Genomic DNA, 15,416 nt, shown 5'->3' with positions numbered 1-15,416 from the left:
TTGGAAACATGAAATCATCATTAAGTATTTGGAGGTGACTACCCTATTGAGGACTGAACAAAACACCTGAGTAGAGACCTCAGCTGCAATCAGTCGGTAGGATTGGGCAATTAGGGAGCTCGCAAAGGGTATTCTGTTCTCCTTGGGATTGACCTTAGCTGGGATTTTCAGGCCACACAGGGAGAAAGCCTAGTTCACATCTCAATGAGTTTTCTGTTAGAATTCTTGAATTCGAACTACATTTCTGTGTTAGCCTCAAACCTAATGATTTAGGTGGCTATAAATGGTAGTATTTATAAACGTCTAAATCATTAGTGCCATGCCTGCTGCATGGAGGATTTTTAGAAACAAGGGGAACCCATATGATAGCTAAGGACCATGGGTATAACTATGTTATAAGAAACAAAGGTACTTAGCTCATTTCGAATCAAAACAATGAAGTATAGGAACACAATGGAATACTATACGTTCTGGTTTCCTAACCCAGCCGGGTAAGGAATTTATTTCCAACAAACAATGTTAAATATACAATGTAGAACAATAGCGTGACACAAGCCTGTGCCGTACTAAAAAAGAAAAAAAGAAAAAGGAGGAATAAGAGTAGAGTGAAAGGGGTGCTTTACTGCGGATACACGGGGAACCGGCATTGACCGTGTATCCGCAGTAGAGGCGAGTCGATATCTTGACTTGTATCGAAGCACCGCATCGTCGGTGCACTGCTCGAACGGCCATTGATGCCGATTCTGCAGAGTCCGTTTCCCGCTTATTCATTGTTTAAAGTGCGATTTTACACGCAACATAAACGGGAGACGCGCTGAACGTCTATTGTGAAATTCCAAACCGGATCCCATTAAGGATTTCTTTCACAATTCTTCATCACTTGGTCCCAACCTGGCACCAGTAACCACCGTGCTACATACCCACAATTGCAGAAAACCTCACATGAGAGGCTTCTTACCTCCAAACCAGAGGCTTTCTTACTTTCAGGCATGTCTTGTGTATCTCTAAGTCCTGATGATGATCCCATGTAACTAATTGAGCAATAGGGATCGAAACGTCGACACCCACGAGTGGGGTTACACTCACGATATTGTTTATGAAATTGTGTATACTCCATTCCAGGCGATACTGTCAGCACTCATTAATTTCTTTACAGTACCCTGTTTTGCTCTCTTCCTTTGCCTGAAAAGCACCCCTTTCACTCTACTCTTATTCCTCCTTTTTCTTTTTTTCTTTTTTAGTACGGCACAGGCTTGTGTCACGCTATTGTTCTACATTGTATATTTAACATTGTTTGTTGGAAATAAATTCCTTACCCGGCTGGGTTAGGAAACCAGAACGTATAGTATTCCATTGTGTTCCTATACTTCATTGTTTTGATTCGAAATGAGCTAAGTACCTTTGTTTCTTATAACATGCTGCATGGGGGATGCCATTGTTTCTGCTTGGTGTAGCCATCTCTCCTTCTTGAGATTTTTAAACCTAGTGTCGTTTTAAGGTGCTGCTTCTCTGACCAACACAAAGTGAAATCAGAAACCACATTCACTTTTTGAGGCAAATTATCTGCAGTTCTGAATTTGTAACCCAGTATTTGAGCCCAAACATTAGTCAAACCCACTATTCTCTACGTACTCCACATGCTTTTATCGCTGAATTCTACCACAGAATTTTGTAAATTGACCACAAAGAGACAACACTAGCAAAAGTTCACTACATTTACACAAATCATTTAATCCCAGGATGTATCTCATTCAATGACATTTTGTTCATAAAAGGTGATAGCAATAGAAGACTAGGCAAGGAGGAATCAAGGCAGTGCATCCCTGCTTTTGGAAGTGCTTTTGGGGGCGGTGAGAACCTCAAACCTCCTCCTGGTCACAATTTTCCATCCCCGTGCACAATCTGAGACCTTCCGCATGCCTAAAATCAGGTCTTCGCCTCAGAAAAAAGAGTCAAGAAAGGCAAAAGCATGTTATCCAATAAGGAAGCTTGGTTGTTTACAATGTAAAAAATCATTATTTTTAATCAGTGCCTCTCATTAGAGCCGTAAATTCTATAACTATTTGTGTTCTGTTTTTGCATCATTAGATTTATATTTAATTTGATTACTTCTAATATCTCTCCATGTTAATATTATGTTTCTGAGCATTAATAAACCATGTTATTTGTCTCTGTTATAGCTCTTTGTTTCCAAACATTGTAGTGTACTACTTATCCAATTCACACAAAGTGCTTGTGCTTGGTTTTTCAGCAAGAATTATTCCCTTCTGTCCAAAAGGTGAAATGTTAACACTACAGAATAACTGTGAACAAACAAGAACACCAACACATTTTATTGTTATTGAGATTTTGACATTTTGTTATTTCATAGAGATTAGACTAAATGTATCAATTTTAGGACATATTGATAAACTCTACATTTTTATTAATATGTGGTGTGAGAATATACAATTTAAGTGAGATATTGAGCAGCCACCATGATTATATTTGCAGTCCGGCCAGGGAGACATTTTCAAGCTCATGGGGAATGGCCTTTTTGTATATCCCAGCTCCGAAGGAAACTCAGTCCTCTATGTGTTTTTCTAACAGGGCTGAAAAGAAGCTGAAAAGAAGGGAGTCCCTCCGATGTCGCCAGGAAACACCCACCCAGAATTGCAGCACTTCACCCCGCCCACCACCTATTAACCCTGAGAGACTAAAGGACTTTGGTGAGGAAGACTACCTTAATGGGGATGTCAAGACCTGGGAGATGAAGATTGTGGGCAACCCAGAAGAGCTCCTGGGTGATGCCCCTGAACAGTCACCGCCACAACAGCCCCATGTTCCTATCAGCCCACCAGTTAGGAGGGCCAGCATCCGTCCTCGAAATGAGATCATTAGGTTTGAAGATATCAGCGCTGCGGCTTTCAAAATCCAGGGTGGAGTTCAGAAAACCCCATGCATGGTACGGAAATATTATATTAATAATGATTAGTCTTATATTTATTAGTAGTAGTATAAGATCATTCATTGAAACTGTTTTTATATTGCTGTTAATGCAGCTATCACTGTTTCTAGTAGAAATAATGGTATTAAAAAATATATATGTCTGTATTACTATTGTCAGTATCTATATTACTCATTTCACGAAAACTAAGGATAATAAATCAATCAACATTATCAGCATTATTATGATACAATGCTTGATCATGTTATTAATAAAAATAGAGCAAAACCATTGATATTAATTGTATTTTTATGAATACTGCTATTTTAGGTTCAATATTTTAATTTTAGCAGTACCTATTACCTCTGTTATATTTTAATATTGTTATGTATCAGTGTAATTGATAGCAAAAGAAGGTGGGGCGCAATTGTACCCCACGTCCAGACCACACCCAATCTGATGCATGTCGCAAATTTGTAAATGACTTCACAATCAGCTTTATTGTTCTGTACAATAATACATCCATATACTCCATGTTGTTGAGTTTCATTCTTTTTATTTCCAATGAACTTCCCACACATGATCAGCCAGTGTTAATACCACTTCTCATGCCGCGGATATGCCACGGGCCTTTTTCCGGGCACGTGCAAAACATAAAACAACCTCAATAGTAAGTGTTGATGTTACCCAATGCATTTCGGGCTTTATTCAGCCCTTCGTCAGGGGTACACTAAAAATTAAACAAATAGTGCTATTAGCACATTGCTACACGTTACTGCAATTAATTCAAATCACTTAGCGATCAAAGAACCATGTTGAATTTAAAGTTTAACAAAAGAGATTTGCAAATATTTAGCGCTTCCCGCATAACACGGAGCTCCAGTGCTACCGTTACTGAACTAAGAGGAATCATCTAACAAAATCCCTTAACCATGATGATATACTTCCAACACATTACATGCGGCCCCAAGTTTAAACAAACACAAATGTTACTGTTTTACCCTCCCACTACTGTCTATCCAAGTTTCCAACCATGCAATCTCGTACCTTAATAATGTCATTCCATTTTCATCTGGTGGCGGCTTGTGAGTGCCCGCCAACTTTCCTGCTGTTTTAACTTTCTAGATGGTGCCCCGCCTCTATCCTTTACCCTATCGCAACCAATCGGTTTGTCTACACTCTTACTGCCTACAACCCCCATAGTGCCTCTGTGTGTTAATGGCAAACCCTGTGCTGGCTTACATACCCCTATCCATTTCACCCAACAGTACTGTATAAAGCTATGACATTCAAGATTCCACAGTTGTTTGCATGCTATGCCCCGCCCTCCCTTAAGATCTTATTAAGTGCGCCAAACATTAATATGACGGGGTTTGCCATTAACACACAGAGGCACTATGGGGGTTGCAGGCAGTAAGAGTGTAGACAAACCGAGATCGCATGGTTGGAAACTTGATCGCTAAGTGATTTGAATTAATTGCAGTAACGTGTAGCAATGTGCTAATAGCAATGTTTGTTTAATTTTTAGTGGACTCCTGACAAAGGGCTGAATAAAGCCCGAAATGCATTGGGTAACATCAACACTTACTATTGAGGATGTTTTATGTTTTGCACGTGCCTGGAAAAAGGCCTGTGGCATATCCGCGGCATGAGAAGTGGTATTAACACTGACTAATCACGTGTGGGAAGTTCATTGGAAATAAAAAGAATGAAACTCAACAACATGGAGTATATGGATGTATTATTGTACAGAACAATAAAGCTGATTGTGAAGTCATTTACGAATTTGCACATGCATCAGATTGGCTGTGCGTCTGGACGCGGGGTGCAATTGCGCCCCACCTTCTTTTGCTGTTTATTCCGTGACACTGGGCGGGCCACGTAGTCCAGGGAGCACGCAAACAACTTTAAATTGAGGAAGAAAAACAATACAACGAACATGAAAATATGGTGTGCACGGCAACTTTTGGCAGATCAGTGTAATTGATGACATAACCATTGATATTATCAGTTATCAGTTTTCTCTGCTGGGAGATTCAGGTTAAACTGAATAATCACAGACTTTATAGCCATCACTCACCTTAGCAGAGGTCCATGGCTTCTGCTTCTTTTGCCTACAACAGGCCCTTGACTTTAAAGTTGCAGTTAAAGTCCAAGAGCCCAATTCTTTAAAGCAAACCTATGAACAGAAAAGTATGCCCATATATGTGAACAGCTACAACTGTGTATACAATCAATCAAATAAATCTTTATTCGGATAAAAATATCCATAAAAGAGTCACCCAGATAAAATTTGCAAAAAGATCTTCATAAAAATTCTATGCAAAATCCATAAAAATGATCTCATAACTTGGACAGTTAAATATACAGACTCAGGACACCAGATTTCAAGCTAGGCGTCAACTCAGTGGTCATGAAGATAAAAGGTATTATCAAAAGCATCAGATGAGGAATAATTAATGAACTATTCATTTTCATATCTTAAAATGTCCAGGTATAGCAGTTGTTTCCTTCTTTGGGTGGCATGAGAAACATAGACAGTAACTCAATAGCACAAATTCACATTATTAAGATTATAGATTAAAAAAAAGCATTTTTATAATAGATCATTTTTTCTTTTAAAAAACAATGGACATAGTATTTATTTACGCAAATCGGATCAAAGTTACAAAAAAGTTAAAAATGCAATGTATTCTGATTGGACTTGCCATCAAATTAACATTTGAGTAGCTTTGGGGAACAAAAGCCCGTCTCGGGGAAAGTAACCAAAGAGACCAATGTGCTAATCTGTGTTGAATATTTGGTACTAAGATGAGTTCGATCTGAGCATTAGATTGTATGGGGACTGAGAGGTACATTGACACAGTTGGTTTGACACACTCTCTCTTTTCTCTATCGGCAATCTTTTTCCCAATCAAAACTGTATTTAAATCTTTCTTTCTTGAGTTTACAAGCTTTGTTGATAGAAAATAACAAGATATTCCAAAAACCAGCCAAACAAAGAGAAGTAAATGACGGAAAAACATAACAGTAGAATTGGCTAGCTTAATATTAAAAATATCAAAGCTGTTTAAGATTTTATAGGGAACAAGGAGGGAAGAACACACGTGCAACAAAATTTGCTTTATTTATTTGTATGTGTACATACCTCTGTGCGGCTGTATTCCGGGGTTTACTAACCCCACCACACGTCAGCGCCCGGCAGCACTCTCACCACGGGCCGCTACTGCCTGCTTATGTCTGACTTGATGTGCAGGTGCAGTCACAACCTGATGTAACTTTACTAAATGCAGGTTTTGAAGCACTTTTTGCTACAGTGGGCTATCCAAATATGCTGTCCAAATTTAAAATATCCTAGCACTAATGCTTCGTCAACTATGGAGAGATTCTGAATACTTCAAATAACCTTTCTAATAATCATATTGGTCCAGGGATGGTGGAATAAAATATTGACACATTTTGTCTTAGGCAAACCGCCAAGTTATAACACCAGAGTCTCAGCACCATTCTACTCGCTACTCAATTTAGTAGAAATTGATCAAGACCTATTAAAATAACAGCAAGTTCCCACCCCTTTTCTAATATGAGGGTTAAATCCTCAAATTGAGAGCATTGAGGTTAGGTGGAAGCCATGATTTGGTGAGAAACAATAGCTGTATATCACAGGACTTCAATATTAGATGTATCACAACCCTTATCTTTATGCAGCTCTTACATTCATCAAGGCAGGTTTGATCAGATCTGGTGCTATTTCATTCCTCTGTGCAAAATTTGATTTAATCTTTCGTAAAGGTACAGAATGAACAAAATTATCCTGGAGCTTGGCCTTGGGTACTTCAGGGTGTACCAGATAGTGTGGCAAAAGCAGTGCAAAACAAATTCATACAGATGAGAAATGCACCTTGTACTGATGTTGGTAGAGGCAGTGTAGCTGCCCAGTGGGTGAGTTTGGGTGTAATGGGCGGCAGCATCAGTGGCTGTTGGCTTCAGTTGGGCATCAGTGTGAGCAGACAGACTTGCCTTGGAGGCACATTCAGCATACTGCTGCTTGCAATTACACTACAGCAGCGATTAATTAAGTGGTGCGAGGCTCTCATTGGAGGATCTACGTCTCTGCCTACGGCCAGGCAGCCCCAAGCCAAAATGAGAAAAGCAACTGAGATACCAAATAATATAATTAAAATAACAGTATAAAGTAAAATAAGCAATGGTAGGTGCCTTCGGTCTCTGGGATACACCGAAAGAATATCAAACCCGAACTGAGAAGTAATTAAGATAGACAGTTAACCGAGCATATCAGGAAACAATCATTTGTAATACAATAGGTCTCGCATTACTGAAAGTTTGAGCTATTGACGTTGCAACCAACAATGCTTGTTAGATTTTTTTTGTTAAAAAATATCCCAGCAGTAGCATAAGTAATGGTGCAGTACCTTATGTGGCTAATAGAGGTCCCTTTACAACTCCACAGGGACACCTAGTAACAGCCTGTGGTACTGCACCCTTTTCTTGCTTCGTGGATTTTATTTTATTACTTATGCTACTGCTGTGATATTTTTTATCATCAAAAAACTAGCAAACATTATCATTTGCAAAGCCAATAGCTCTAACTTTCAGTGAGGCAAGACCTATTGCATAGCAAGTGCTTGTTATAGTCTGCCAGATGGCCTTAATAGGTTAAGCGAAAGCACCATGTGCCATTAGTAATCCTTAATTGGCTCCACGCCTGCATGTGTGGAAGAGAACAGCATGTTGTAAAACTAAAGATGCCATGAATGAGCCTGTATGAAAATAGAAGGGCTCGTGTAATTAAGCTTTAGCACAAAACAAATTAAGTATTCTTGCGCTGGTTATTAACATTTCTCCATTGTAAATTGCCAGTGTGCAGTTTCTATTGGAACATGTTTGCATAACAAGCTGCAGTGTGACTGTTGCCGAGACGCGTCTATTATTGGGACAGTAGACATAAAAGAGAGATATCAACCGTGAGCGAACAAAACTCGAACGCTCATGTGGGTTACGTTTGTGAGCACGTAAACACATCGGGCAGATTTACATGCCCCTTGCGCCACTTTTACATCACTTTTAACATGGGAAAAGTGACGCAAAAGTGGTACAAGGGGCTTGTAAATCTGCCCCTTCGTATTTACATGGTCTGGGACTGCCGGCCACCCCCGCCATATCATGCCATCAATAGTAAACAAAACTTATCAATCAAGCAACAGAATTCTTTGGAAGGCAGGGGGTCTCGCGACCCCTCGGCCGTATTTATTAAAATATAAAACAAATCAAAAATTAAATAAAATAACATTATTTACATAATTATTAAATGCAAAATTCAGACATTAGATTTACAGCGAGTTAGACAGGTATGATGGGCTAACCTTAACACATGACTAATACAGCGTGTTTCCTAACCGAATCTAACATCCTACATATCAATTTTGCATTCAAATAATTTCTGGTCCTACAGCAAGGTCGTTAACTGGTGTCAGATCCTTTACCCAGCTACGCCCTCACGTCTGAGTGCGCATGCGCGACAAGGGCCTGGTGACCGGGAGAGTACGTACCTCTCCTGGTTACCCTCGTACGCACCGTGAACTCCATTTAACCATAACAGGAGGGCCCTTACACTCGCGCCATTTGATGACGTCATAGTGTATGTGCCGGGTGGCTACCAGCCTGAGGAAAGCGTGACTCCCTCCCCCGCACCCTTCCAAGCAAGCGGATATCCTGCCCCTGAAGTTCTGGGAGAGACCAATGGCCCCTCCCCCTGGGCGACCCCATTCGATGAATGGTGCCGCCCCCTAAGGACCTTAAGTTGCTGCTCACCGATTATGACCTTACCGCCTGACCCACATAATAAATACGATAATTATACTAAGAAGGGAAAAAAGGCCTAAAGAAAAACAATTAATGCGTCAGTAACAACACAACCAATTAAGCAGATTAATATCAACATCGCCTGTAAACGGGAAAGAAGGCCTAAGGAAGGAAAAACACCTTATATACCTATAGCGTTGCAAAGCGTTTCAGAGGATACCTACCAATGTCCTCAACTTGAATTCCGTTAAAAGGGATGGAGGGTGTGGAAAATTACAAGCCCCACGGCGGGGCGAGGAGTGAGCCTGGGAAGCGCAGGACACAAAGAGGACGCCTCCCGTGCTCCCAAGGCTCTTAAACCCCCCCTTTGCTACGGGTCCCGCCCCCATGACCCAGAAGCGTAAACCGCCTCCGGGTCAATGGCGGGACCCACGGACTAATCAGGGCGGGCGAGGGGGGCCGGGCCCAGCCATGTGTGCGTGGGGGACGAGCCGCCCCCCCTTTCCTCATGGTCTGGGACTGCCGGCCACCCCCTCCATATCATGCCATCAATAGTAAACAAAACTTATCAAACAAACAAGCAACAGAATTCTTTGGAAGGCAGGGGGTCTAGCGACCCCCCGGCCGTATTTATTAAAATATAAAACAAATCAAAAATTAAATAAAATAACATTATTTACATAATTATTAAATGCAAAATTCAGACATTAGATTTACAGCGAGTTAGACAGGTATGATGGGCTAACCTTAACACATGACTAATACAGCGTGTTTCCTAACCGAATCTAACATCCTACATATCAATTTTGCATTCTAATAATTTCTGGTCCTACGGCAAGGTCGTTAACCGGTGTCAGATCCTTTACCCAGCTACGCCCTCACGTCTGAGTGCGAATGCGCGACAAGGGCCCGGTTACCGGGAGAGTACGTACCTCTCCTGGTTACCCTCGTACGCACCGTGAACTCCATTTAACCATAATAGGAGGGCCCTTACACTCGCGCCATTTGATGACGTCATAGTCTATGTGCGGGGTGGCTACCAGCCTGAGGAAAGCGTGACTCCCTCCCCCGCACCCTTCCAAGCAAGCGGATATCCTGCCCCTGAAGTTCTGGGAGAGACCAATGGCCCCTCCCCCTAGGCGACCCCATTCGATGAATGGTGCCGCCCCCTAAGGACCTTAAATTGCTGCTCACCGATTATGACCTTACCACCACAGGCCAGCATAGTTGACCGACTATCTGCCCCCCGCCCCCCCAACTGCCTACACTGAAAGGTCATCCCTTCCTAACAAAACCTTCTACCCATGCTATTATGTTCCCTATACATAGGGAATTCCCTGACTCTGTCAAATGGACCCCATCCCGCAAGTAGAAACAACCCCTCCAACCATGGCCAACTATTCTTTGTCAGCAGCTCACTGCCTGACCCCTTCAAGTGGACCCCACCCTGCTAATCGAAATTGTCCATCTCAGATGCACCCATGTGGAATATACTGCAATTGAGGTGTTTGAAATAATTTCTCAATCCAAGTGTTGATCCTCTTTACCGAGTGATTCTTTACCGAGTGATTCAGCGCACTAACAGAGTCCACCCCCCCTCTACTGCAGCCTAGGGAACAACTTTGACCCCCTATGGTGCAGTCTGGGTTTATTTTTCCTAACCTGCTTACTACTGAGATTATCCCTTCCACTAGGACCCCCCTGCCCAGTTAAACCAAATCGTTACTACCCGCATGTCAGATAATGACTGAGGGTGGTGGGGTGTACCTATCGAGTACCTCTCACTCCCCACTCTGGATGGACAGACCCCATCTTTGGGGTCCCTGTAGTTGCTGTGACCGGTGGTATCCTGGCCCTAGACGTGTACACCCGACCTACCTCAGTATCCTGTTCAAGTTGCAGGGTCTAAAGCTGGGGCTGGCCTACTCATAGGCACTTAGCACCCCCTCTCGGTGCCGCTACCTGGCCTCCACCATCCGCATCATGGTGCACCGGACCTTACACTTCCCACGTCAATGCTAATTGCTGTTGATGCAACACTGTCATTGTTAGGCTAAGCCCTGCACCAGCCTACCTTCTTACCATGGAGCCTCCTAACACCACGCAGTGTTATTTATGAGAAAGGCGCCCGCGAACCCAGGTGCCCCCCTAGCCGTATCAATTTCCCAACAAGGGTGTTGTTGTTACGCCCCCTCCGTTATTTGTGTTCCTGGTCAAACTGCGACAGCATACACCTGACATGCATTGCCCTTCCCCTAGCAACCCAACTGAGTGACCATCACACACTACAGTTATGATACAAGGGTAGCACCTTTACCCTCCGGCACCGCTTTAACCGTTGAAATGGCCGCTCATCACACTTGATGCCTTTTCTTGACACTCCCGATCCAGGTGTAACGATCCCCTTTGCTGTCCACCTCTTGCAGTTGTGGTGTGGAGCCCTTCCCAGGTATCAACCATGGGTCCGATCAGACATTAAATGAAAAACAAACACAGACGATTAGTGCTTCTGGCTTCCGGACGAAAGATACAGTACACATGCCTCTACTATGTTGTTGTCACACGCTAAGCCTTAGCTAAGGTCTGCCCCAGATGCATTTCCATCCAACCTGCAACCGCCAGTGTGACGCATAGCATCCGACTTGTGCCAACTGCGGAACATTTACATTAGGGCTACCGTGAGGGTGCCTGGTAGTATGACCTTCATGAAAGCCTAGACCTGTAGTCCACAGTGAATGCAATAGCCCATCCATGATTACTTCAGGACAATACACAGTGTGAAATGCCGTGCAATAGCGCTGTATGGTTGGGTAAGGTTTCTGGCCTCCTAACGAAAGCTGCCCCACACGTGTTTGCATTCATCGTCCTCAGATGCTAAGCCTTAGCCGGGATTAACCCCAGATGTATTTCCCTCCTTACTCGCCACTGCGAGTGGTCAGCATAGCATCAGTTTGTGTCACATGTAGCGCATTTAACTCAATGCTTCCGTGTGGTGCCTATTAGTATAACCTTGCCTAAGAATAAACCTGTAGGCTACAGTGAATGCCATAGCCCCTCAATGATTACTTCCTGTTGACACCAAAGCGCACTACCAGCACATGGAGCCCAGGGCTTTAGACACCGGCCCCCCACTGCCTATGTGATGCCCCAACTGGGCGCTGGGACACCTTTGAAGGTATGACAACGGGCCAGGGTGTGTAGGAATATCAGGATCCCAAGAAAGAGGTCATTAGCGTGGAGAGGTTCCCACGATTGTTGTAACTATCAGTTCGGTTGATGCCATTGATAGTAATTCTAAAAGTGAGATGAACTTGTGAGATAAAAGCTTTCCCCTCCAACAGCAACTCAATGAGAGATACATATTATAAGTATCAAATCCCTTACGCCTGACTGTTGGCTTTGACAATGGCTGACCCTTGCATAATATAACTAAGGGGCAACCATAGCCTTGCTAAATTACAAGCCGCGGGGCGAGGAGCGAGCCTGTGAAGCACGGGACACAAAGAGGATGCCTCCCGCGCTCCCAAGGCTCTTAAACACCCATTTGCTATGGGTCCCGCCCCCATGACCCGGAAGCGTAAACCGCCTCTGGGTCAATGGCGGGACCCACGGTCTAATCAGGGCGGGCGAAGGGGGCCGGGCCCAGCCATGTGTGCGTGGGGGCCGAGCGGCCCCCCTTTCCTGTTTTCATATTAATTTGTGCTGCTGAGAAAATGTTACAGTGTTGTTAATCAAGCGTAGCAAAGTCACTATAAGTACATGTAGTTATAATTCCACCAGGAACAACAGTGATGGTGGGAAACGTTTTTCTCAAGACTATTAGCACGAGCATGAGAGCTGGCATGCTAGTGTTACATTAGTGTTCTGAAGGGAATACACGTGTGCAATGTATCACTAAGCCCTGGGGGTAGGAGCTTGTGACCACATTGGATAGTGCTGCAATATGTCGACACTAGGTCATATTCTAGTGTAATAAAGCTTAACGATGCCAAAGGATTGCCGAAGGAGGCTTTTAACATAAGGGCGCCGCACAATTTGATGAGGAGTCTACAGTAGTATCAAGGAACTTTTTTATAAGTACATGAAGATGCATAAGCATATGTGTACATACCTAATGGAGATAACACATGTGTGGAATATATATCAAAGCGTTGTCTTGAGGTCACTTGGAGAATAGCATGTGACCAGAAAGGGTTTTTTAAAATACAGATGGGCAGGTTTATGTTAACTGGCGCATCCCCAGGGATGCGCCAGTTAACGTGCGCCACAGTGCGCCACAGCTCCGCCAGCCATGGTGCGCCGCATTTATAATGCGGCGCACCATGGTGCAAAAACGGCACAGATGCGTGACGCATCTGTGCCGGAAATGTGGCGCATTGCTGGAGTTGCGTTGCAAGCGCGCCACAGCTCCAGCAAGGCTCGGGGGTACACCATCTGCACAATGCTGCGTCAAGACCTACGCCTGCTTCAAGCAGGCGCAGGGTTTTGACGCAGCATTGCCCTGAAAGTGACTGAGTGAAATCTCATACATTTCACTCAGCCACTTTCAGGAGGCGTTCCCCCCCCTGCGCAGGAACGCCTCCTTATGGCGCAGAGCTTTACAACGTGACGCATCTCCCAGATGCGTCACGTTGTAAATAGGGCACACTGTTTGCGCCACAGTTGCGTCAAATAAAGTGACGCAATTGCGGCGCAAAGAGGCGCAACGGCCTCATTTATCTGCCCCATTGTTCGTTGCAAAGCCAACTGTGTACACAGCGTCACCTCTACAATCTCCCCCATGCCCGCGTTCTACTAATTATTATTTTTTTCTTAAACAGCGATCTCCGACGGGCAGGCAAGCAGTATTATGGGAGGGGTGAGGGGTTGGTAGAGACACAGGGAGATCAAGTGTGAAGTGGTATTTTAAAGTATAATAAAAAAAGCAAACCTCTTTGCATAATATTTCTATTTAGGCTCAGAGCTGTTATTCTGAAGCATGCTATCCCCAGAGGGAGAGGATGTAGCTCAGTGGTCAGACCTGCCAACTCGGGAGCTAGGGACCAGTGTTGAGCCTCAGCATCGGCTCAACATTCTGATTCTTAGCAAATCACTCCATATCCTGCCCGGGATCTACTAATTTAAATTGAACAAAAAAAACTGCGATCTCAGAGGATCAGTTAAGCAATTTAAGGGGTGGGGAGAGACGGCACAAGGAGATTAAGTACCGAGCAGTATTTTAAATGAGAAGAAGAATACAAGCAGAACTCAGAAAGTTGGTTGGGGCGGGCAAGCAGTGAGGGGTGAAGAGGTGGAGAGGTAGCCAAGGAGCGGGAGAGACTGTTAGCAAATATAGAGAGCAACTGTTCATAATTACGATGAGAGGGAGCAAGCGTTGGCTCGAGTGAGTTCCTGAGCCTTACCGAAAAAAAGAGTGCTCAGACTGTAATCAATATCATGACGAGTAACACCACATGTAAGAGAGGCAGTCGTCACAGGAGGTTACAAAAGAGAAAAAAGGAGGGACTAGTGACCATATTAACCAACGGAAAGCAGATATTTACAAAGGACAGGTAAAGGAGCCAGTTAGAAAGATGGGTGTTGCTTAATGCCCATATCACAAACACAGCATATCTCGAAGAGACAGGGCAAGCTATGACTAGACGAGACCTTAAAAACGAGGCGTAACAATTTTGTGAAATCTGCAGTACTTCAGTAAGCTAAATAAGCCAGTGGTGCCAGGTTTCATTGAAAGCGCAACTGTCTATGGCCACAATCAGAAGAAAGTGAGGCTGTTAAGTCCATAGATTGTACGTAGCTTTTGTGTACGTTTGTGTAAGTCATGTAGTTGGAATTGTAAGCTTTCCACCTTTTTCACAGTTTTCCTCACTGTTTGTCCTCCTTTTTTCAGTTTTCTGCCTTAATCTTTCCTGCTTTGGGTCAAACTCTGATGATGAAACACATAAGGCTTGGTCCCTAAAATGAATACCAGTGCCCATCATCTGCAACTACTAAATCACTGCATTCCCATATCGAGGAACTATTCCCCGCTTTGTCCCCATGACTCTAAGGTGCTCAGGACTAAGGTCCCTAAAATAAGTTAAGCTACTCTAGACTCATCTTCCTGACTTCACTGATCCTATAAACTTAAATACAACAAAGGGGGGAGAGAGAGAGAGACAAGTGGATTCGGTATCCCTTGGCAATATGATTAAACAAATTAGAATCCACTCAAAAAGTGGTGGTGATCCCTAAAGTGATGGGGAGCACACAGTGTTGTTTAAATGCCCCTCACACACCAACAGGCCCCTTGGTGTCATGCTTCATCATCGGGGCCTTCGCACCCCTCTGCGGGATGCGGCGTGCTACGACTCACGAATACGTAGGAGCACTTGATAGTGAACTATGTGTAGGTGTGTGTTTTTAGGGAAGAAGTGTGAGTGGTGAGGTGAGGTGAAAAAGTGAAATTTAAAAAAAATACCTGGTTCGTAGGAAAAAATTATTTATTGTGTCCTTGGCTGGTATCATTAAAAGTGCAAAGTGAGGTTGAAAGTATGCATATTAGGGTATATCAACCATTGGAAGCGTCGACATGTTTCGGAGTACAGCGACTCCTTCTTCAGGACGAGGATGTGCACGTTATCCTCACCTTACTCACATGGAATGTAGAATGTAAAAGTGTATTCTA

General features: G+C 43.6%; 1 protein-coding gene across 1 annotated transcript in view; it reads left to right on the top strand.

Annotated features, from left to right (window-relative positions):
• Positions 1-15,416, top strand: part of LOC147711712 (uncharacterized) — a 251,462-nt gene that overhangs the window by 77,059 nt on the left and 158,987 nt on the right. The window contains exon 3 of the mRNA XM_086922427.1: positions 2,590-2,944. Coding sequence (XP_086778553.1) covers positions 2,590-2,944 — 355 coding nt within the window. The remainder of the gene's footprint in view (positions 1-2,589; positions 2,945-15,416) is intronic.

The sequence above is a fragment of the Lissotriton vulgaris genome, chromosome 5, assembly GCF_964263255.1.
Source record: "Lissotriton vulgaris chromosome 5, aLisVul1.2, whole genome shotgun sequence".
Classification (NCBI taxonomy): Eukaryota; Metazoa; Chordata; class Amphibia; order Caudata; family Salamandridae; genus Lissotriton; species Lissotriton vulgaris.
This window is presented reverse-complemented; position numbering and strand designations above follow the sequence as displayed.